The 25,093-nt window shown below is 40.5% G+C and overlaps 1 protein-coding gene across 4 annotated transcripts in view; it reads right to left on the bottom strand.

Moving 5' to 3' along the window:
* Positions 1–25,093, bottom strand: part of ube2g2 (ubiquitin-conjugating enzyme E2G 2 (UBC7 homolog, yeast)) — a 51,876-nt gene that overhangs the window by 22,792 nt on the left and 3,991 nt on the right. For 2 of the 4 annotated variants that reach the window (XM_052013758.1, XM_052013750.1), the window contains exons 2-3: positions 5,439–5,474; positions 2,677–2,722 (exon numbers count right to left, since the gene is read on the bottom strand). The exons of 1 other annotated variant lie outside the window; for it this stretch is intronic. In XM_052013758.1, the coding sequence (XP_051869718.1) occupies positions 2,677–2,722; positions 5,439–5,474 (82 nt within the window). The remainder of the gene's footprint in view (positions 1–2,676; positions 2,723–5,438; positions 5,475–25,093) is intronic. One more of the 4 variants, XM_052013777.1, reaches the window with a different exon arrangement.

Consider the following 25,093-nt stretch of genomic DNA (forward strand, 5'->3'; position numbering starts at 1 on the left):
GCCGAAACAGGTCTACAGCAGATGCCATCTCCCTGGCCCTACGCTCAGCTCTGGCGCATCTGGACAGTAAAGACACATACGTTAGACTATTATTTATTGACTACAGCTCTGCCTTCAATACTATAATTCCAAGCAAACTTTTCACCAAACTCCGAGACCTAGGACTCAACACCTCCTTCTGTAACTGGATCCTTGACTTTCTAACCAACAGACCGCAATCAGTGAGGACAGGCAGTAATAGCTCCGGCACGATTATTCTCAACACTGTTGCCCCACAAGGCTGCATCCTCAGCCCTCTACTCTACTCCACTCCCTATACACTCATGACTGTGTGGCCAGATTCTGCTCTAACTCCATCTACAAGTTTGCAGATGATATCACCGTTTTAAGCTGTATCTCAAACAGCGATGAGTCGGAGTACAGGAAAGAGATAGAGAGCTTAGTGGAATGGTGTCACGACAACAACCTTTCCCTCAATGTCAACAAAACAAAAGAGCTGGTCATTGACTTCAGGAAAGGGGGCGGTGTACATGCACCCGTATACATCAACGGTGCTGAAGTCAAGAGGGTTGAGAGCTTCAAGTTCCTGGGAGTGAACATCACCAATAGCCTGTCCTGGTCAAATCACATAGATGCCACAGCCAAGAAAGCTCATCAGTGCCTCTACTTCCTCAGGAGGCTAAAGAAATTCAGTTTGTCCCCTTTGACTCTCACCAGCTTTTATCAATGCACCATAGAAAGCATTCTATCTGGATGCATCACGGCTTGGTATACGGCAACTGCTTTGCCCAGGACCGCAAGAAACTGCAGAGTTGTGGACACAGCCCAGCGCATCACAGACACCAGCCTCCCCTCCTTGGACTGCCTTTACCTCTCAGTGCCTTGGTGAAGCAGCCAGCATAATCAAAGACCCCACCCACCTGGGTCATTCTTTCTTCTCTCCTCTTCCATTGGGTAGAAGATACAGGAGCCTGAGGGGACGTACCACCAGACTTAAGGACAGCTTCTACCCCACTGTGATAAGACCCTTATACGATGAGATGGACTCTGACCTCACAATCTACCTTGTTGTGACCTTGCACCTTATTGCACTGCACTTTCTCTGTAGCTGTGACACTTTACTCTGTACTGTTATTGTTTTTACTTGTACTACATCAATGCACTCTGTACTAACTCAATGTAACTGCACGGTGTAATGAATTGACCTGTATGATCGGTATGCAAGACAAGTTTTTTCACTGTACCTTGGTAAAAGTGACAATAATAAACCAACACAGGAAGAAATTGCAATTCCAACACCAATTATTTTTAAACTAAAATCAATGTTTCTTAATAAGCGCAATTTTAAATACATTTTTATAGTAAAGGATTGTTCCAGTTGCTAAATACCAACTTTGCTCATTATTATTATTTGTTCTCTAACTAAATACAGATCTAAGATTAATTTAGTTCAAAGTTAATTCAGTTAATTCTTGGAAAGATGAAATCATTTATTGAGTAAAGTGAGAGCTTTTAGCAGCACAAACCCCATTTAGTTAGTTGAGAGAAAAAAAAAGTAGTTTGTATTGCTAAAGGTTGCCACTCTACCCTGCAAATAACTTAACCTAGGCACTTCAAATTTGATTAAATGCTTATTTGTGGAACAGCATTCAGGAGCAAAGACATTGTTGGAGGTCAAGCTTGTTGGAGGAGGACAAAAAAATGTAAAAATGATAGGTAACTGCAAGCTCAGGGTCACAGACTCAGAGTTGTTCTGCAAAGCAGTCACTTAATATGCTTTGGGTTTCTCCATTGTAAAGGAAACTTCATCATGAATAATGTTTGCAGTATACTAAAACAGAAGTGTACATGAATGCTATTTCATCAGTGTTTGGAGCCCTAGACAGCAGGAAGGGAGGTGGTAAATGGACATCTCCTTTGCTTTACAGCTCATTCAGATGGGTGATGACATCACTTGTTTTATCTTCAACTTTTCCCAATCCTGATGCACGTCATTAACCTGAAACATTAACTTTACTCCCTTCACAAGTACTGCCTGCCTGCTGAGTATTTTCTAGCACTTTGTTTACCACTGGAAGATTCCTTCAATGAATGTTTAATCAGCCTTAAAGCACCATTATGAATTCATGTTGGCTAAATTGTGGGACATGTTTCTCCCTGATACACGTAGGTCAATCAAGCAAAAGATGAGGGAATAATGTTTATCCTAGGGTACGCACAAATTCAATTAAGGCAGCCATTCATTCCAGATTGAGATTCAAGGTGTCTCATACATACACTAAATTGATTTATTACACTTGTTACAGATGTTCCACCGAGTAGACCACACTGTTGTACAAAACAGAAGTAACACATCAATCACCTACGTGCATGTGTGCTAATAAACAAAAATAAAATAGAAGGTAAATGTCCAGGGTAATGAATTAATTGAGTAGTAAATTTAAGATCACATTAATCAGCTTGTGATAAGATTGATCTCTCCAACCACAAATGAAACAATGTAGACCTGTGATCAACAATGGCTTTGTACTACTGCTTGCTAGGCCTATTAGTTCCTAAAAGGTTCCATATTGTTCATGCATACTTATCAAGATACTGCTTAAACCACTAATGGACATCTACATAAATCAGTCGAGTGAGTTGGGGGCAAAACATACTATAAATTTTTAACCTTACATGATTAAGGCCTCCCATTCAAAAAAATTCTCTTCGCTGATTGGACCTATGAACAGAAAAAAAAAAGAGAAAATTGAGAGGTGCTCCAATTGAAGTATACAAGATCCTTAAAAGATTTCTTAAGTGTACCTATGCAGCTTAGCTATTCTACATGGTAGTCACCACTGATCAGAAGCTTGACTGGAGCAGTTACATAAGTAACACAACTAAACGAGCAGGTCAAAGGCTGGGTATCCTGCAGCAAGAGGCACATCTCTTGACACTACAAAGCCTTTCCCCCATTCACACAAGTCGGGAGTGTGATGGAATGCTCTCCACTTGTCTGACACACAGTGGCTGCAGTGTGTTCCATCCACAAAATGACCTGCAGTTACTTGCCCAAGCTACTCTGACAGCACCTCCCAAATGGATGACCTCTACCAACAAAGGAGGAGAAGAATAACAGGAGCCAGGGAACACCACTACTTGTAGCTTCCACTCCGAGCAACATACCACCCTGACTAGGAAGCATAATTGTTGGCCTAAACACTGAAACTCCCTACCTAACAGCACTGTGGGAATATTTCATGGTGGTGGCTCATCAGCACTTTGCAAGGGGAACTAGGGATGGGCAATAAATGCTGGCATTTTCAGTGACGCCCAGATCCTAAAAATGAATAATTAAAATAAAATGTCATTCCATATTCTAACCATTGCGTTAGTAAGGAAATTTCTCCAGTTTCTCTTACTGGATCTATTAGGGTGTCACTTATTTATGGCCTTTGACTTAGATTCAACATACGTGAAGCAGTTTTCGATTTGTCATTCTGAATCAGGTTTATTTTCAATGAATTACATGTCATGAAATTTGTTGTTTTCCAGCAGTACAGTGCAAAGACATGAAATTACTATAAATTACAAAATAAATTAATATTGCAAAAAAAAAGGAATAATGAGGTAGTGTTCATGGGTTCACAGATCGTTCAGAAATGGCTAAAGGGAAGAACCTGTTCCTTTCCAAACCCTTCAATAATTTTAACGAAGAACAAACAACATGCTAAAAAGAACTCAGCGGTTCAAGCAGCATCTGCAGAGACAAGAGTTGTAAGTTTACATTTCTGGTTGAGACCTGAGTCAGGACTGAGAGGACAGAGGAAAGCTTGCCAGTATAAAGCAGTACGAACATAGAACATTACAGCACAGTACAGGCCCTTCAGCCCACGATGTTGTGCCGACATTTTATCCTGCTCTAAGATCTATCTAACCCTTCCCTCCCACATAGCCCTCCATTTTTCTATCATTCATGTGGCTATCTTAGAGCCTCTTAAATGTCCCTAATGTATCCGCATCCAAAACCTCTGCCAGCAGTGCGTTCCACGCACCCAACACCTGTGTAAAAAACTTACCTCTGACATCCCCCCTATACCTTCTTCGAATCATCTTAAAATTACATCCCTTCACGTTAGCCATTTTTGCCCAGGGAAAAAGTCTCTGACTGTCCATTCGATCTATGCCTCTTATCATCTTGTACACCTCTATCAAGTCACCTCTCACCTCCTTCTCTCCAAAGAGAAAAGCCCGAGCTCACTCAACCTATCCTCATAAGACATGCTCTCCAATCCAGGCAGCATCCTGGTAAATCTACTCTGCACCCTCTCTAAAGCTTCCACATCCTTCCTATGAGGTGACCAGAACTGAACACAATACTCCAAGTGTGGGCTAACCAGAGTTTTATAGAGCTGCAACATTACCTCACGGCTCTTGAACTCAATACCCTGACTAATGAAGGTCAACATACCATACGCCTTCTTAAAAACCCTATCAACCTTCGCGGCAACCTTGAGGGATCTATGGACATGGACCCCAAGATCCCTCTGTTCCTCCACATTGCTAAGAGTTCTGCCATTAACCTTGTATTCTGCCTTTAAATTCTATCTCCCAAAGTGTATCACTTCACACTTATCTGGGTTGAACTCCATCTGCCACTTCTCAGCCCAGGTCTGCATCCTATCAATGTCCTGTTGTAACCTACAGCAACCTTCTACACTATCCACAACACCACCAACATTTCTGTCACCAGCAAACTTTTACCAACCCACCCTTCTACACCCTCATCCAAGTCATTTATAAAAATCACAAAGCGCAAGGGTCCCAGAACAGATCCCTGCAGGACACCACTGGTCACCAACCTCCAGGCAGAATACGCTCCATCTACCACCACCCTCTGTCTTCTACGGGCGAGCCAATTCTGAATCCAAAGGGGGATAGAACAGAAGCTGGCTGGTAGATAACAAGTGGAACCAGACAAAGAGGGAGATAGAACCAGGGGGAGGTGTTTAATGACATCTCTTTCCAAGAGAAAGGAAACTTGGTCAGTTCATTATTTCATTTAATGCTAATTTTCACGTTCTCCAGTCATGCTTTCTCTTTGTTCAGTTAATGGTGTTCAGTGTTTCAAAGATGGTTTATCCAAAGTTCTAACAAGTTTTCCAAATTAAAATATTGGGTTATTCAAGTAATCTCATTGTTAAATTTTAACATTATTTTATATACCAATGAGGATTATATACCAGGGAGGATCCATGATTTAAACAAAAAATTGCTTCGGCAGGGATTTTCCAATATTGTGCTATTTGGTTCAATGTACCAACAATATAAATGTATAATCATAGCCCTGCCTGGTATGCATTTTTCTTGATAGTTAATCGATTTTCAGATATCATGTGCGGACCTATGAAAGACAGAGGGAGTTATTGGAAGTTGTATAATGTGGCATTGCTTACCTGCAACAATTCCTTCTGGAGGATTTAGTGTTAATTCTGCAAAGAAACATAGATGGATTACTTAAGAGAATCACTGGGCCCCCAAAGGTTCTACATGATATTACGAGTTATGCTTCAAGGATTACAGAAAAGAAAGAGAATGGGTGCATTGAATAAAATAGAAGCCCATAAGCAGGTTCCCATAGTATGGCAACTCAGTGGCTGGACTGCGATATACTACCTTCAATACCTGCCAACCAAAACTTTTTTTTAAAATAGCATTTTCATCCAATCTGAAGCTCTATACAAATTAGTGAGGGTTTAAGACTCCCACAGACATTTTCTTCATTTTACAGGGAGGGTGGGGGTAGAGTACTTCACTTATATATCAATATATGCATTTGTTTCATTCATGTACTATGAATGGCCTCGTTGCACCATTAACTTGCATAACAAACATTCTGCATCAATTTCCCAGTGAAGCTTTTTCTTTTGTCATGTTGGTTGGAGGAGGAATGTCTACTGAGGGAGCTTCCTGCTGCACTTCAAGAATCCCTTTGGAATCTGAGGTTGTGAAAAGGTGCAATGGATTGATTTTGACTTCAAATCATTCCATTAGCATCCACCCAAACCACAGGAGGCAATCAGAACATTATTTTCTTCAAAAGATCATTAACTTGAAACATTAACGCTGCTTCTCTCTCCAAAGAAGCTGCCTGCCCTGTTGAGAAATTGCAGCACTTTGTTTTTTTATTTCAGGATTTCCAGCATCTGCAATTTTTTGCTTTTCTGATAGAGGCTCGATTGTTAGACTTGTTCTTGCTGGATGTAGTCATTGCCTGCCACTTTGTGGCACAAGTACTGCTTGCCACTTATCAGCCCATTTCTGAAAGGCATGGAAAACTTCATCTGCCATGAAGCTGTGATAGAATTGAATATTGTTCAATTATTAGTGAATATTCCCACTTCAGATGTCATGGCACAAAGTCATTCATCAAGTAGTTGGATCCTGAGGAGCTCCTGGATCTGGGATGATAGACAGCCTACAACCATAACTACCTTCTTTTGTGCAAGGCATGACTCTAACCTTTGGAGTATTTTCTTCTGGTGCCCCACTGACTTCAGTTTTACCAGGGCTTCTTGATGTCCTGCACCTAATCAAATGCTGCCTTTATGTCACAGCAGTCACTTCTCCTCACTTCTGCAATTCAGCTCTTTAATCTATGATTACACCAAGATCTGGAGCTGGGTGGTTCTGGCAAAGGACAATCTGGGCATCAGGTTAGGGTGTAATAGCAAGTGCCATTTTATTGCACTTGATGCATTAACGTTATGAGACAGACAGACAAACACAAAAAGAATCAGAGAAAAGGAGAGCCACACACATACACAGTGCCATAGGGAAGAAGGAAGAGAGAGGCCCAGACACATCACAAGAGAGTGCACATATGTTGATCATCATTCTTGAGCAGCATAATGAATTGGAATCTGCTGGGAATTATTAGCAGTTGCACATGGGTCTCTAGCACAAATTCAGATGTCCAAAACTGACTGCAAAGCTCCACAAATAATTTCCTGGCTACACTCAGCACAAATTCCCTTGGTGGAGCATGACCTACTAAATTCCTCATGAGCAGATTTTCTATCTGCATACTAACACTTTGTCAGGTTAGATGTGGCTCAAGATCAGTGAGCTCATCAATCTGAATGAACAGCAATGGCTGCAAGAAAAAGAAATGCAAGTCGCATTCTTGTAAGTAATTGTGTCAGCATGAACATTTAATTACATTAGGTTTGAGTTAATTTTTAATAGTTTGATTGTTGAACTGATGTAATAGATATCAAAAGCGTACAAGGAAAGTGTACCTTGACGACCGAAGCCATGGGGCCTTGGTATTATTGATAGTGGAGCAGGGTTCATTCTGACCCACTCACATGAATGTAGGACAGAGAACAGTACAGCACAGCACAGGAACAGGTTGTTCAGCCCACCATGTCTGTGCCAACCATGATGCCAATTTAAATTGCACATCTACCTGCACATGGTCTATATTCTTCCATTGTCTCAGTTCACATTTCTGTCCAAATGCCTCTTAAACGTTGCTATTGTATCTGCTTCCATAACTTCCCCCGGCAGCACATTCCAGGCATCCACCATTCTCTGTATTTACTTATATGTACATGACTTCAACCGTATTTCCTAAATAATGGACCCTAAAATACAAAAGTATTTTGCAACTCCTAAACCTAGCTTAAGAGGTTCCTTCTTATTTGGACAAGCAATACCTGCTTAATGAAGTTCAAAAGTGATGTGCTTGCCAAGTCATTTGCTTCCTTGTGGTAAATTACACGTTAAGCTCTGCTGAATGTAGGTCACAAACATACAAAAAAGTGGCATTGGTATTACATAAACCAGAACTCCAGACCAAATTCCTTACAATACTGTCCTTTCCCATATGGGAGAAAAGACTGAATCACCCAAACATGTAACAAAATTGTAATGCTAATTGACTTTAATCAATTTCAATCCAACTCCTAGTACACAAGTCCCATGGTACAAGGCATTCCAATTAATTTGGTGTAAAATAAGAGCCCGCATAGATAGAAACAGAATCTTAGCAACGCTGGAAGGAAACCATTGGAGAGAATAATGGGGAAATTCACAAAACTGTTTTTATTTTATAGTGAGATTGGGTCCAAACAGCCAACACATCTTCAGTTTCCAAACCACATCTCATTATCAAGTACCCAAGGAGGCTGATCCAACTAGCTGAAAGAGAACAGACATCAGTACTGACGGACAAGGATGTGAATCTATAATCCTAATGGCCCTAGTAGTTTTGCACCCTAACCTTTCCCCTCAAAATAGAGAAATTCAATATAATTCAGGGATGTGGAACTTTAGTTGCATGCAGAAACTAGGGCAGCTGGAAGTGCTCTCCTTGAAATACAGAAGGTGGAAAGGACATTAAACAAACATGTTCAAAATTATTTACTCAATTTCACAAGGACAGAATTATTTCCGCTGACAGTTGGGCCAGGAACCAGAAGCTTTGAGTTAATTGGCAAGGGGAAATGAGAAGTTTTCTTCTACAGCGAATTATTAGGATCTGAAATTCAATTGGGGAAATGGCACTGAAAAGAGATTCAACAGCAACTCAAAAGGGGAATCTAATACACATGAAAAAGGGGAAAAATGTGCAGGATCTTGGATAAAGTGCGGGGAAGTGAGATTAATAGTTCCCCCACCCCAAGTGGCAACACACATGATGGGCTGAAGAACATGTTTCTGTGCCACATGGCCGATTCTACATCTCAATAAAGCTAGCATCAGCTGATGAACAAGACAATATAGCTGAGTGAAAAATCAGAGACAAACTTTTTTGAAACAAAGCTCAGAAGTGAGATGCAAAGATATCAGGTTGTACAAGGATTGAAATATTAGCAAGGCAGTGTATTTTTTTTAATTAAGAGGACTGAAACTCAGTAGCGTAGGAAAGGCTTGTCATTTTTAGAACTGGAGGGGAAATGTCCTGACTGTAGAGGGACCAAGAAGCTTAATTCTGCTTCATGCCCATCAGACAGCCATTCAGACACAAAGCAATAAAAGCAGGAAGGGGTCCAATTTTTAAGTAGATACATTTACAAATAATTGCTGTTTCCAAACCCCCACCCCAAAAAGTGATTTCCTTTTAAAAATGGAACAAGTGAAAGGGATCAAATAAGCTATTTAAATGTCTAAGCAGACAAGGGTAGAGGAGTCCTTTGGGATAAATTGAGCAGAAATAGTGTCCTGGAAATGGCAGGCATGGTAAATTAATTCTTCACATCAGTCTTGAAAAACAAAGAACATGGTCAAACTCCAGAACTGTTCAAAATTGCCTCAAGAGTCTAAGGTGTATGTGGAGATCAGCAAAGCACGTACAGAAGAAAATTCAAAGTATTAAGTGTCAATGGAGCACCTTGACATACTAAAACACTCAAAATGAACAACGCAGTGAACAGTATGCCCATAAGCTCCTCCATCATTGACCCAGCCACTGTAGATTGGAGAAAATACAATCTTCATGCAAGAATTAAGGCACAAATGAATCCAAAGAAAGTGAAATATGTACTCATATATTTTAAGTGATAGCAACATTGTTCTAATAGAGTTCAAAGAGCTAGTTTAAACAAATAACACCCCTCAAGATATCAATTTATTTAAGGAACTACATGAATGGACAAAGACCACAGAGGATATTGTTGGATCTGGAGATAATATTTCTTCAGAAGTCAAGAATGAGGCGAAAATCTTATAGTTACAGCCATTTTATTAGATGTTCATCAAAGTACAGGTGAGAAGTCTGTGAATGACAAGGACAATCTTGATTTACGCTGCCATACAAACATATAAGCAAGCATAAAGAAAGTTAAACTACAGGAAAAATAACAATTTAAATAGCAACTTAGACCCTAATCCAACAACAGTTTGGATTTCTCCAAACATATTTGACCAAGTTCAGCATTTAACAACTTACAATATGACGGAGGCCTCAAGGATTTCATTGCACATTAACCAGTTGGCTCGAAACAATCCTCAAAGAGGAAGTTAAGAGAGAATTTGTAGTACTTTTGTTATGGATCTCTACAATTCACAAGTTAATTGGTTAACCATGACACCTGGTAGCACTTCTTAGTCAAAGTCCTGGGCTCCAACCCGACGGGGCCAGCTTAAAATATTGGGGCCAACACAAATATGACACTGACATTAAACCAAGACCACACCAGCCCTCTCTGGTATGCATTAAATGTCCCATGCTGCTACTTCAAGGAGATTTCCATAGTCTCCTGTCCAGTATTTATCTGCAACCAACAATACTAAACAGGCTGCCTCGTCTTCATCTCTTGCTCTACGTGGGATATTGTTCGGAGAAGAAGATGGGTTTAAAACATGCTGCAGTTTGTTAAAGGCACTACAGAAAGCCAGGTCTTTCCTGCCATGATGAATTTTATAGGGAGAGCAACTTTAGTAGTGTGCGACACTTATCAATTCATTCCCAACCCCCCCCCCCCCCATTCCAATGAGATACCCCCATCAATGCAGAAGGCCTATCTAAATGCAAGTTCTAGCCAAGAAAAATCCTTCCAATGGGTTCCATATCCAAAGGAAAATTTGGACTTTTGTTTTTAAAACCAGGATCAGCAGCTTGCAGAAGGTACTACTCACCTACGACCAAAAAATCCATAACGTTATCTTAAGTGTATACAGAGCACTGCCAGAACCAGACAAATATACACAATGTTTATAGACCCATGGCATTCCAAAGAGAACAGATGTAATAAGAATATTCCAAAGATAAAAAATAAAGCACAAGTCTGAAGAGACTTGCAGAATGGAAAATATCAGAAAGTGCAGAAAGAAAAAATAACTTGCATTTATATTTTACCCCTTCTCCACCCAAGAGAACAGAGCCTTCAATTTAGTATTTCATCTGGGGAAAAAAAAGCAACAGTGAAGATTTCCTTAGTCAGGGTTTCATTTTCAGGGTTTAGCCAGGTACCTTTCTCCTGATGGTGCCTACAGAGCATTTGATGAAATTCAAAAGGTGATCTAACATGCACTCCATCTGGATTTATAACATCATTCAAGGTCTGGATGGTAAAGCTGGATTCTGCTTACTAGATGTGATGAGCTTTCAGGCAGGTTGGGAGCGGGGGAAGAGGAGGGAAAATTATCCAATTAATATTACAAATTGCACAGTAGATTTATTAGAAAGAGATAATATAGCACCTTATGTTATTTGTTTTTAACCCTAATTTTAATTCACTGTTTTTCTTTGGGCATAGAAATGTAGAAAAATGACTCTTCATTAACTGGGTGACTTCTACTAAAACTGGATTAGCATCATGCTTTGCAAATCTTACACACAAGCAATTGGAGCACAAAACTTCGTCAGAAGCACCTGAGCAAATGCTGAGCTGCAGTGACAGAAGAGAGCGGAAACAAGATTAGAAAGACAGTTCTCTCAGGCGTCATGACTTTTTTTTTGTTAGGCGTCATGACTTTTTTTTTGGTTGTAGATAAACTGGGAGCAAGTTCCATGAAATCTAACTCTTGCACTTTTAGAAGTTGGGACCAATATTTTTAAAATCAAGAAGTTAAACAAAAGTTATCAGCACATCAGGCACATCTGAGAACAGAGAACAAGTGGCTAATATTTCAGGTTAGCAACCTTTCATCAGAATTGGGAAGAGATAAAACAAGTTACAAGGTGCAGAGAACAGGAGGAGGGGAGGAAAGATTAAATGAGAAAAAGGAGTGATAAAAGTCAAAGCAAGTGGCAAAGGCATTAGTGAATGACAGAAGGCAGATCAAGGAAATGCAAAGTACAAAGAATTGTGAGTAAAAATGCTAGAACTGAGAGCACACGAAATACAAAGTAGCCATGCAGCCCCTCGTGCCTGTTCTGCCATTCAATAAGAATTGAGCTTTTATTTAAGTGTCACTTTCTTGCACTAAACTCATATCGCTTGATTCCCTTCATATCCAAACATTTTTTGACTTCAGTTTCAAATATACCAAGTGATGGAACTTACTTAGCCCTCTTAGGTAGAGAATTCCAATGATTCACTCTTCTGGGGAAGGAGTAACTCAAAAAGCACAGGAGGAACTCAGTGGGTGAGGCAGCATCTATGGAGGGAAATGGACAGTCGACGTTTCAGGTCGAAACCCTTCATCTTAGTCCAGAGATGACTAGCTGGGTATTTCCAGCATTTTGTGCTCCCTTTCAGGTTTCCAGGATCTAGAGTAATTTTTTTGCTTTTGGATATCAAATCATAAATGTTTTACTCAGAACTTACGGATTTTAAACCACCCCTCTCAAAACAAGTTTACGAGGCAATCAAAAGGATATTGATGAGAAAAGATAACTTGGGCTTAATATTTTCTCAACTGCAAAATATCAATTCCATCATAATCAATACCTGCTGAAGAGAAACATTCTGTCTTATTACTCGAGAGGCATAACTCTCATTCAGCACCCTTCCATGTACCTTAAGCAGAGCTGGTGCACAATTGTTTGTCTGATCATAACTAATATGGTCTAGGAATCAATAGAAATTGGAAGAGAGTAATGGAAGCAGAAAATAACTAGTTGGACAAAATTACTGTTAGTAGACAACTATCCAGCATGCTTAAGCAATTTCCTCTGGCATAGTAGGTGGGAAGTCAGGCAAGATGTATCATATTGTTACAAATTATAAGGGAAGTAGTATATCAGGTCCCAGGACTTGCACAGCATGGTTTGCATGCAACTACCCCAAACTATGGAGAGAAAGAGATAAAGTACAAGCTGCAAATCCCCACATTGTTTGCCAATTCACACCAGTCTGTTGCTTCATGGAAACAGCAACTCATTCTCTTTTCCATTAATGCCAAAAGATTGCTGCTTGTTCACTGTAATTATGAATTAATTTCACTGCAAGAGGGCTAGGATTAGTACTTAATGATGCAAGGATCTATTTAATAATGAGATTTATGTTCTTACAAGGCCATTCTCTCGCTCTGCCCAGAAGGGAGATAATTAAAATTCTGGAGCCTCATCCCTACAGGTAGCAAGTTATTCTAGTAGGTCACAGCATTTCCTCATATTAAAGGATGAGGGAAAAAAGTCTAACCTGGTCTATACTTGCTCTTGAATACTCTGTTCTATGATTACTTTTCACATGGGAATGGGATATAAATGACAATGGAAGTGAAGTGTAGGTGATTTTGTGAAAACTAGATATTTTTCAGTATATATCCTTCCAAATACAAGGAGGAGTTGACAGAGTGCCAGAATCCCCAGCAAGGACTATCCAGTTTATGGACAACTGATTCAACTTCCAGTTCCAAGTTATAATGATAGTCAACTTCAAAACATCAAAGAATGTCATTAAATTGTTCCATCCATTTTTCTGGCACACAGCATCCTTTCAGTTACTCAATTTAATCACAAAAATCAAAAGGGGAAAGAGCACAAGTACATAAACAGCTGCCACAGTGAAGATTCCGATGAGTCAGGGACAAGAGGAACAATTTGTACAGTTGGAAAATTGGAAATTTTCAGACCGTTGAAGGTACAATTTGTGCTGCAGAGTTCTGAATGTAGACATTTCACCTGTTCCAGAAAATAAAGGCTATTCCAAGAGTAATTTATTAAAAAATTGATAATTATTCAACAAGGTTAGAAAACACAAACAACACACTCTGCCAGTCCCATCATTCAGCTTTCAGTGCATTTCATTTTAAATTAAGAAAAATAACAGAAAAGATAAATCAAGTAATAATAATCAAGTCAAGCACTTCTTGTGACTCACCACAAGTATCACCACAGATTTAGACAAACAGACAAATTTACACAAGTGCAAGATTGCAAATCAGCCAAAATGAAGACAGATCAAAAGGAAACAAAAATCAGATGCTTGAAATCTGAAATAAAACAGAAAATACTAGAAGTATTCAGGAGGTCAGGCAGCTCATGTGGAGGGAGAAGGAGAGTTTAATGTTTCACACCAATAACCTTTCCTTCAGAACCAGAAAAGCTAGGAAGTGACATGTTACATTGCACAGAAAGATGAAGGATAGAAAGAACAAAGTGAATTCTGTAGATACCAAGAGAACAGATTACACAAAACGGTCAATTGGAACAGTGAGGGGGCAAAGAAAGATCAGAGTGGAAGTGGGATGGAGAACTGAAGTGATTGTCAACTGGAGGCTCAGGATCACCCCTGCAGATGAAATGGAGGTAGTCTGCACAGCGGTCACCCAATTTGCATCTGGTTTCTTCATTGTAGAGGAGCATTGCTGCTTTGCCTGTCAGGAGCATTTGGGTCTTTGATGGAAAGGGAAGAGATAAAAAGGCAGGAGATCCTGTTCCAGTATTTTTTCCTCTTCTGTCCTCATTCATCTCCTACTTACAGCTCCTCCAAGCAATTAACAAGCCTTCCCCATCCTCTCTCAGCCGACACCACCAGCTTGTATCATTCAATCTTTCTCAGTCTCCGACCAACTAACTTTTGTTCTCTCCAGCATCTGCAACTTAAAATATGCTTGATTTCTACCATTTCCTTGATCTGATGAAAGATTACTGATGTGAAACATTAACTCTGTATTTCTGTCTCCACTGTCACTGCCTGGCCTACTATGTAGTTTGAGGATCTTCTCAAATGAAATGAATTTAGTATGAAATTGACAACTTTACTAATGGTTTTGCAAATAGGTTACAATTTTTCTCAGTGTAAAAGCAATTACAACCTCTGCATTAAATCCTTCATTTTAAGCAACATCAAGGCTGGCTAAATATTTCCAACTACACCCTGTCTTCCCAACAGCCATTTCTTGGAACTGATATTCCGATACCACAAGATCTTTCGCAAAACCAAAGCCTTTGACAATCAGAACTCCTGAGAGCCATACAGACTCCAAGAAGCAATCTGTCAGTATTCAAAGTGAAGACGAAACTTTATCTGAGCAATCAGTACAATAGCTAAACCAGCGCTGTGGGATGTGAAATCAAACTCCATTATCAAATTGTGGTATCGCACATTAAATGCTTGCTAACATATAGGCAGGCCAGATGAATTGCCACTGTGGGAAAAAGCAAGTGACCTGGTCTATTGCCAACTTAGTCAGGGATTTCTGCCATGATAGTAAAAAATATAATGCTCCAACCACAAACAAACTGTTGAAGGAAAGATATTGCACTGAATTCTCGTACATGATACTTAGAACATTTACAAGGCTTGGAATTGCCTGGATCTAGTTTTTATAACATTGCAGTATTGTAAATCACTCCAACTGCAACAAGCTTTTAAATAAGAGTGTACAAAAAAAGGAAACATTTCTCTGAACAAGTACTCCAAAGCCCAAGGGTGAAACATTACTTGGATGCTCCAATTCCATGTCTAATTAAATGCAACATTGGTTGACAGCTAAAACAACATTGGTCTGAACTTGGAAATACCCAGAGATATTTTAACATCCAGTTGTGAGCTCATTTATTTTCCTGCACTTTTCTGATTACAGGTTCAAGTCCCATTCCAGCAACTATAAGCTTACACTTTTGTGTAGTACTGAAGAAATGCAGTAGTGTGCAGGGTACTACTATTGACCCAATTTGGAGGATGTAAAGGTTTCTGGGATTTGAATCCATTACCTTCTGAATCAGAGGGAGGTATAATACCAATGAGCCCAGTGGACAATTAGCTTTCCTTTGGAATCAAATAGGATCACACAGATACTGTAACTTCAAGCACTTGTTTGAAAGAGTACAACACTTGGTACTTATATGACACAACTTACTTTACAACAGTGACTCTACTTCAAAAGCATTTCATTGCAAAAACAGTGACAGCCAAAAAAGTCATGAAAAGTACATTATAGGGTTAGGCAATTCGGAAAGTCCCGGACCAATCCCAAGTCAGAACTGAGATATCTCGTCTCATCTGAAGTGGAGTGGAAACACCACCTCATTGCCAGCATTGAGTCAACCATGATTGCTTCTCACTTAGAAGTTCATGCGATTTACTGTATACTTTAGGTGTAAATGTACCAATGACCTACCTTATCCTCTAAAGTATGATATACACTTGGCATGACATACCACCCAAGTGGCCCAATATCGGCTTCATTATTCAACAGTAAGTGATCACTAAAGCTGGACTTAATTTGTTTAAGCTGTTCTTTCCCAATTTATCACCAGAGCACGGCAAACCAACATGATATTAGGTGGGCGAATAATGAAATTTAACTATGAACGTGCCAAATATCTACCTAGATTCACCTTTCAGGTTGCACGTGCAATTTGGTTCTGTTATGGTAGCATATTATGCACCAACTAAAGGAAACATATCAAAGAGAAAATTGGCTAAGCTGCATGCTTTCAATCAATAGAGAAAATCCTTTAATCAGAACCAACCAATGATTTAGTTACTATCATCTTAAACAAAAGTCTTCACAACCAGAGTCAACTTGCTATAGATTTGTTACAATACTTCAAAGCCCATGGGTGACAGAGTCCTTGGATGGTTCAAATCTGTCTAATTAAACACAATGTTGGCTGATGATCAATATAAATTATTTTAAAGTTCAGGCTGATGTTATGATGTTAGTTTTAGCATTCAGTCATGAACTATATGTATTTAAATTTATTTTACCATTTTCTGAAACAGAAGGTCATGAGTTTGAGTTGCATGCCAGGGTTTATGCACTGAGGGAATGCTACATTATTCAGCATGCTATCTTTTGGATTAAGTATCTCACCTTCAGCGCTCTTAGAAGGGAAAGAGCTCAACTAATATCAGTGCCAAATTGAGATGTGCAGGTAGTATTCAAAGTGAAGACAAAATATTGAGTGTCCACATGGTTGGTTCAGTAATTGAATGCCGGTCCATCAACTCTCGAAAACCACTCAGTTTACAGACACCCACTACCACTGGTGCAGGGTAGGAAGCATGCAAGAACACCATTTACAGGTTTTCCTCCAAATCACACACTATCCCGACTTGGAAAATAGCCATTCCTTCATTGTTGCCGTCAAAAACCATGGAATTCCTTACCCAACAGCTTCACGGAAGCACCAACCTGCAAGTTCAGATGGCACCTCATCAACATCTTCTCAAAGGCAATTACAAATGGACAATAAAAAATGGCTCCCAGCAATACCCTCGTCCCGTGAATTATTGGAATAAAGCAAAAGGAAAATTTTACTGAATTACACACAGCTACAAAAGGACTTCAACTAAACTAAACTACAGGTCACCCCCAGTTATGGCAGGGCTCTGTCCCGGTGAATTGTCCCTAACCCGAACAGTTCGCAAGTTGGAAATGTGACTGCGAATAGAGCTCCCAGGTGGCAGAAGACACCCTGCAGCCCCAGAGCAGCTGGCTAAGTTGTGCATGGAAGCCTTGAGGTGCTAGTCTCCCAAATGCTCGTTCATATGTATAGACTGTAGACAAAGTCAGTTATTCATAAGATGGGGAGGACCTGTATGGGTACTTCATTGAGTCAGCACCATCATCCAAGGAAAGATAACAAAATGCAGACAATCACAACATTTATTCAGATAAGGTGATATTAGGCATGGACTAATATTCCCAAATTTAAATTGACCAAGGATATAAGAAAATAATCCAGGATTATTGACTTGGGGCCACAAGTGGCCATGAAACAGTTCCTCCTCCAACAGGAAGCCAAGACTAAGTGAAGAAATAAAATTTATAAACTAGGCAAACCTTGACACTTATAATCTACTCGTTTCAGCTACAGCAATGAGAGGTAGGGAAGAATGTTTTACTCTCTCACTCCTGAAATTTCACTATAATTTCTATCAGATAGCAAGGAACTGTACAGACACTGTTGCTCCAATAATAAAAGGCAGTATAATGCACAAGTGGTGAGAGTATATGAGAAGGATAGTGCAACATGTTAGTAATGGGTTTCTCCTAAAGTATTCCTGAAATAAACTTGGCTGTAGAGCAAAATGCAAAGATGATTTGTATCGATAGCAATAATGACATAATAAACCCGAAGTCAAAATAAGTACAACAACACCCTCTGGTGAAAGAAAGCCCTTACCACAACAATTACGTGCAAAAGGATTACCCACTCCTTACTTCAACTTCCACATGAACCGATCATTCTCGATCTTTGCATGATAGTTTCTACAGGAAATCAGCTAGTCACACAAGTACTAACATGGTGTAACTAGAGCTTTAGAAACCTGTCACTTCTGTTTTGATGCAAAGTAGTTTTTGGCTGAAATTAAAAGTAACCTGACAGCTCAGAAGATTGTAGTGTGCGTGGTAGCCTTGAGGTGCTAGATGCTCTCCGAGGCTGCTTGCTTTTCATTTCAGTTCCCAGAGTATATACATATACGAATCCAATCTAATAGCGATTAAGGCACCTTCCCCAGTTGTAGAACAAATACAAAAAAGGCACAGAAACACAAAACTGCAGTCCCCATGAAGTTTTGAGTGAAATGGGAGCTGCATTAAATAGAGGAGGTCAAGCATTACTTTACTGGAGATTCAGATTTTGATGCAAATCTATCGATGCAAGTAACTAAAATGCTCAGATGGTCCTCAAAAGGATCTCAAAGGTTCAAAATTTGAAAATGATGCTCCTGGGAAATAGAAGTGTGGAAATCCACATTCTTCTATATTGCTTGCTGTAATTATTACAGCACAAGAGGCTGGTCAGCCAAAACAACCGTAGGTTTTTGTAAGAGCAATCTTATGAAGTAGCAGGTCTCAGAGCAGTAGTAGTAAAAGAGGAATGAATAGTAGTGTTTTCAAGGGTCAGCACAGAACCACTGCTTTCATTAATATACATTAACAACATGAACTTGGGTGCACAGGACTCAACATCCACATTTGCAAAAGTCGCAAAACATGGAGGTGGAGTGAACTGTGAGAAGGGCAAGTAACAGACTTCAAGGAGATACAAGCAGGCTTGTGAGACAGGCCAGTGGATGAAATTTAATGCTGAGAGACAAAGCACTACATTTTTGTAGGAAGAATAAAAAGCAACATAAGCAAAAGGCCCCAGAAGGAGAAGCAGAATACAGGCTGTAAAAATAGTAAGGTAGATGGACTGAAGTGTGTTTATTTAAATGCAAGAAGTGTCAGGAATAAGGGGGATGAACTGAGGGCTTGGATAAGTATGGGGGACTATGATATCGTGGCTATTACTGAGACGTGGCTGACGTCAGGAGAGGAGTGGATATTGAATATTCCTGGTTTTCCGTGTTTTAAGAGGGATAGGGAAGGGGGGGAGAAGAGGTGGAGGGGTGGCGATACTGGTCAGGGACACTGTTACGGCTGTGGAAAAGATGGATGTTGTAGAAGGATCATCTCTAGAGTCCGTATGGGTGGAATTAAGGAACAAGAAAGGAGCAGTTACTCTACTAGGAGTATTCTATAGGCCCCCCGGTAGCAGTAGAGATATAGAGGAGCAGATTGGCAGGCAGTGTTTGGAGAGAAGCAGAAATAACAGGGTTGTTATAATGGGAGACTTCAACTTCCCAAATATAGACTGGAACCTGTTTAGTGCCAAAGGTTTAGATGGGACGGAATTTGTTAAGTGTGTCCAGGAGGGATTCCTGACGCAGTATGTTGACAGGCCGACTAGAGGGAATGCCATGTTAGATCTAGTTTTAGGAAATGAACCGGGACAGGTGAAGGATCTATTGGTGGGTGAGCATTTGGGGGACAGTGACCATTGCTCCATAACCTTTAAAATTGTCATGGACAGGGACAGGTGTAGAGAGGACAAGAGGTTTTTCAATTGGGGAAGGGCTAACTACGAGGCTATAAGGAGAGAACTTGGGAGTGTAAATTGGGATGTCCTTTTTGAAGGAAAATGTACCATGGAGATGTGGTCGATGTTCAGGGATCTTATGCAGGATGTTAGGGATAAATATGTCCCGGTGAGGCAGAGAAGGAATGGCAGGGTGAAGGAACTGTGGGTGACGAGAGAGGTGGAATGACTTGTTAGGGAGAAGAAGGTAGCATACATGAGGTATAAGCAGCAAGGTTCAGACAGGGCCCATGAGGAATATAGGGTAGCAAGGAAGGAACTTAAGAAAGGGCTGAGGAGAGCTCGAAGGGGACATGAAAAGGCTTTGGCTAGTAGGGTTAAGGAAAATCCCATGGCCTTTTTCAAGTACGTGAAGGGTAGGAGGATGGCTAGGGTGAAGGTAGGTCCGATTAAGGACAAAGGTGGGAGAATTTGCCTGGAGGCGGCGGAAGTGGGAGAAGTTCTCAATGAGTACTTCTCTTCGGTATTCACCAGGGAGAGGGGTCTTGATGATGCGGAAGGGAGTGCTGGTAGGGGTAATGTTCTCGAGGTTGTTGATATCAAGAGAGAGGATGTGTTGAAGTTGTTAAATAATATTAAGACAGATAAATCTCCGGGGCCTGACGGGATTTTCCCCAGGCTGCTTCGAGAGGCTAGGGAGGAGATTGCTGAACCGCAGGTAAGGATCTTTGGGTCCTCGTTGTCTATGGGGGTGGTGCCAGAGGATTGGAGGGTTGCGAATGTTGTCCCCTTGTTCAAAAAAGGTAATAGGGATAGGCCAGGGAATTATAGACTGGTGAGTCTCACGTCTGTGGTGGGTAAGCTGTTAGAAAGGATTCTAAGGGATAGGATTTATGAACACCTTGAGAATCATGGACTGATTAGGGACAGCCAGCATGGCTTTGTGAAGGGAAGATCTTGCCTCACAAGCCTGATAGACTTCTTTGAGGAGGTGACCAGGAAGATTGATGAGGGTAGTGCGGTGGATGTGGTTTACATGGATTTTAGTAAGGCATTTGATAAGGTTCCTCATGGTAGGCTTCTTCAGAAGGTCAGAGGCCAAGCGATCCAAGGAAGCTTGGCTGTGTGGATTAAGAATTGGCTTGCATGTAGAAAGCAGAGGGTTGTGGTGGAAGGAGTGCCCTCGGATTGGAAGGCAGTGACTAGTGGTGTCCCGCAGGGATTGGTTCTGGGACCTCTACTTTTTGTGATATTCATAGATGACTTAGATGAGGGGGTGGAGGGCTGGGTTAGTAAGTTTGCAGACGACACTAAGATAGGCAGTGTTGTGGATAGTGTGGAGGGCTGTCGGAGCTTACAGAGGGATATTGATAGGATGCAGAGCTGGGCTGACAAGTGGCAGATGGAGTTCAATCCGGAGAAGTGTGAGGTGGTACACTTTGGAAGGACAAACTCCAGGGCAGAGTACTGGGTGAATGGCAAGGTACTTGGCAGTGTGGAGGAGCAGAGGGATCTGGGTGTTCATATTCACAGTTCATTGAAAGTTGCCTCACAGGTGGAAAGAGCAGTTAAGAAGGCCAATGGGATGTTGGCTTTCATAAATCGCGAGATTGAGTTTAAGAGCCGCGAGGTGATGATGCAGCTTTACAAAACTCTAGTTAGGCCACACTTAGAGTACTGTGTTCAGTTCTGGTCGCCTCATTATAGGAAGGATGTGGAGGCATTGGAGAGGGTGCAGAGGAGATTTACCAGGATGCTGCCTGGATTGGAGAGTATTGAATATGAGGAGAGGCTTAAGGTGCTAGGGCTTTATTCACTGGAAAGGAGGAGGATGAGAGGAGACATGATAGAGGTATATAAAATATTGAGAGGAATAGATAGAATAGACAGTCAGCGCCTCCTTCCCAGGGCACCAATGCTGAAGACGAGAGGTCATGGCTTTAAGGTTATGGGTGGGAGGTTCAGGGGATATGTCAGAGGGAGGTTTTTCACCCAGAGAGTGGTTGGTGCATGGAATGCACTGCCTGGGGTGGTGGTGGAGGCAGATACATTGAACAGGTTCAAGAGCTTGTTGGATAGGCATATGGAGGAATGTGAGATTGAGGGATAATGCGGGAGGAAGGGGTTAGGTAGTGCGAGGGTGGTCTGATGGACAGCACAACATGGTGGGCCGAAGGGCCTGTTTTGTGCTGTATGGTTCTATGGTTTAAGGCCACAATTATAAAAGGGGGACAGGAGCAAGGATCTGGTCGTTTTTGGTTCATGATTCATTGAAATGGCAAGACAGGTTAAAAGAATGATTTAAAAAATGAGATCCTGGGATTTATAAACAGAAGAAAGAGAACAAGAGCAAGGAAGTCATGATGAACCTGTATAAAGCTCTGGTTCTGCCATAACTGGATTATTGCATCCAGTTCTGGTGTCACACATTTGGAAAGACACAAAGACTTTAGAGAGCATGCAGAAGAAACACAACCAATTCTATGGATGAGAGACTCCAGTTACAAGAAGCCAAGGCTATTCTCCTTGGAATAGAAGAGATTGCAAGGTGATCTGATGGGGTATTTAAAATCATGAAGGATTTAGACAATAGTTGAAGAGAAGCTATTCCCATTGGTAGCAGGGTCAAGAAGTTGGAGACACTGAATAAAAATGATTGACCAAAGAACTAAAACACATTTTTATATAAAAATGCAGTGAGTGGTTGTGTCTGGAATGTGCTGCCAGGTGAATTTGGTGGATTTAAGCATGTTCACAAGGGAGCTGGATGATTATCTGAAGGGAAAAAGTTTGCAGAGCTGAGGAAAGAAAGTAGGGGAGTTGGAGTATATTGCTCTTGTATAGAGCTAATACAGAATCAGCATATCAAATGCCCTCCATTTATGCAGTAACCGTTCTGCGATTCAAAGGATAGAAGGCATAGAACAGGCCACAAAACTCAACCAATCCATGCTGGCATTTATGCTCCAACTGTATCTCCTCCAATCTTTCCTCATCTAAATTTATCAGCTTAACTAGTCCCTTCTCCCTTATTGCAGTACACCCTTCCCTTAAATGCATCTGTACTATTTACTTCAATCACTCTGGCAAGAATGTGGAATTTGCTACCATACTCTTGGGTTAAAGGAACATCTTCTGAATTCTTTTCAAGATAATCACCAAGACATCTAATAATGATACCCCTTAGATATGTTCTTCCCCTCAAATGGAAACATTCTCTCTGCTTTCACCAACAAAACATTTTTTAAAAAGACCTTTAATCCTCAGTCTTCATTTGTCAAGAGTTTAAAGACCCAATCTCTTCACCCTTTCCTGTTACGCACATGCCAGCATTTCTGGTATTATCTTTCCCATACCTTTCTAGTGCCTCTGTATTTGTTTATAAGCAATTAATCTGATTCTCCAGATTGTCTCTGTATTCTACAAAGGATTCCCCCCCCCCAAACTTCTTTTCCTTAACTTTCTGAAAGACACAAGTGCATCTGCTGCTTTCAGCCTTTCAGCCAGTGAATTTATTATCATAAAACACTCTGATAGAGCTGATCCTCTCACTACTCACCCTCAATAATATTCAAAATAACATTATCTCCCTTTGTGATCAGTACCACATACAGTCAGTCCCCAGGTTACACAAGGGTTCAGTTCCTGAGAACCGTTCGTAAGCCAATTTGTCTGCAAGTCAGAAAGATCCATTTTCTATAGTAACCCACATCATATCGCTCTATATAAACTTGCCACAATTCTTTCATTTCATTGAATATTCCCCCTAACACTATACATAATTAAACTAATAGAATAGATACTGAATCAAGTCATTGATGAATAGCATGAAATATTTTATGCTGAAAAATGTTTAAAAAGTACATGGGGGAATTTGCATAAAGTTGGATTTTCCCTAGGTCAGGTCATCCTTAACCTAGGAAGCCCCTGTAGATACCAGTTTCCACCAAGCACTCTGGTTGGTTGAGCAATTTAAACACATTCATTTACTTCCTCCACCTCGCCAGCTAACACCGCACAGTTTTTCCAAGTCCAATATTATGGTCTCCAGTTTCAGTTGTTCACTAGCAGTAGCTAATGAACAACCAAGTCAGAATGGGAAGGTTTAAGTTACACTCAAAACTAGAGTACATAATCTAGATTGTTAGTTCACCATATAACCAAAAGAGACTTTAATTCGTGGTCCCATCTGATCAAGTAACAAGAAAATTTCCAGTGCAGAGAACTCTTCACTCTGTCATGGCCAGATCATTTTTCTAATTAATTGATGCATCTGTCCAGCACACAATGCTGAAACCTCAAAATTGGACATCTATGAGGTGCCTTGAAAATTAGCTTTTTGCAGCAGCAGCATGGCACATTACAAGATGAGGTCAAACGCAAGTTAACAACCTCAAATTAACATATTTAACATTCTCTCTTCTCTCCTCTTCCATTGGGTGGAAGATACAGGTGCCTGAGGGCACGTACCACCAGACTTAAGGACAGCTTCTACCCACTGTGATAAGACTACTGAACAGTTCCCTTATACAATGAGATGGACTATGACCTCACGATCTACCCTGTTGTGACCTTGCACCTTATTGTACTGCACTTTCTCTGTAGCTGTGACACTTTACTCTGTACTGTTATTGCTTTTACCTGTACTACATCAATGCACTCTGCACTAACTCAATGTAACTGCACTGTGTAATGAATTGACCTGTACAATCGGTTTGTAAGACAAGCTTTTCACTGTACCTCAGTACAAGTGACAATAATAAACCAATACCAATAAATTATACACAACTTACACGGGTTTCAGACTTAAAAAAGTTGACCATTTCTCTGATGCTACTGAGTGTTTCCAGCATTTTCAGTTGTTTTTTTTATATTTTAGAAATCCAGCATCTGCAGTTTTGTTTTTGGGTTCGACAACAGATCAGATCAAAGCTCTGCAGTGAAGAGTTCATATGAAATTAGGGTCTCTGCCTCTACAACACTGTCAAAGCTGTTCCAGATGCCATCACAACTCCTTCAGCTGAAAACATTTTCCTTCAACTCACCTCAAATCATTCTTCCAACTACCTTAAACCTATGCCCCCAATTATTGGTCCTTTCTGCGCTTTATTGCACTTCGATAAAATCCCCCTTGGACCTCACATGTTCCAAAAAAGGGGGCAAACCAATCTATTCAATATTTCCTCATAACTGAAACTCTCCAGTTCTCAAAACAGAGTCTCTCTCTCATTTGCTTCTTATAATTTAGTAACCAGAATCATGCTGAACTACAGCTGTGGCCTTGTGTTTTTATACAATTCTGGCAAAACTTCCCAGCTTAATGTCTCTGTTCATAAGGTACTCCAGAACAGTTTTAAAACTACCTTTTCTATTCATGATTATTTTCCATGAGGT

The sequence above is a fragment of the Pristis pectinata genome, chromosome 1 (assembly GCF_009764475.1).
Source record: "Pristis pectinata isolate sPriPec2 chromosome 1, sPriPec2.1.pri, whole genome shotgun sequence".
NCBI lineage: Eukaryota > Metazoa > Chordata > Chondrichthyes > Rhinopristiformes > Pristidae > Pristis > Pristis pectinata.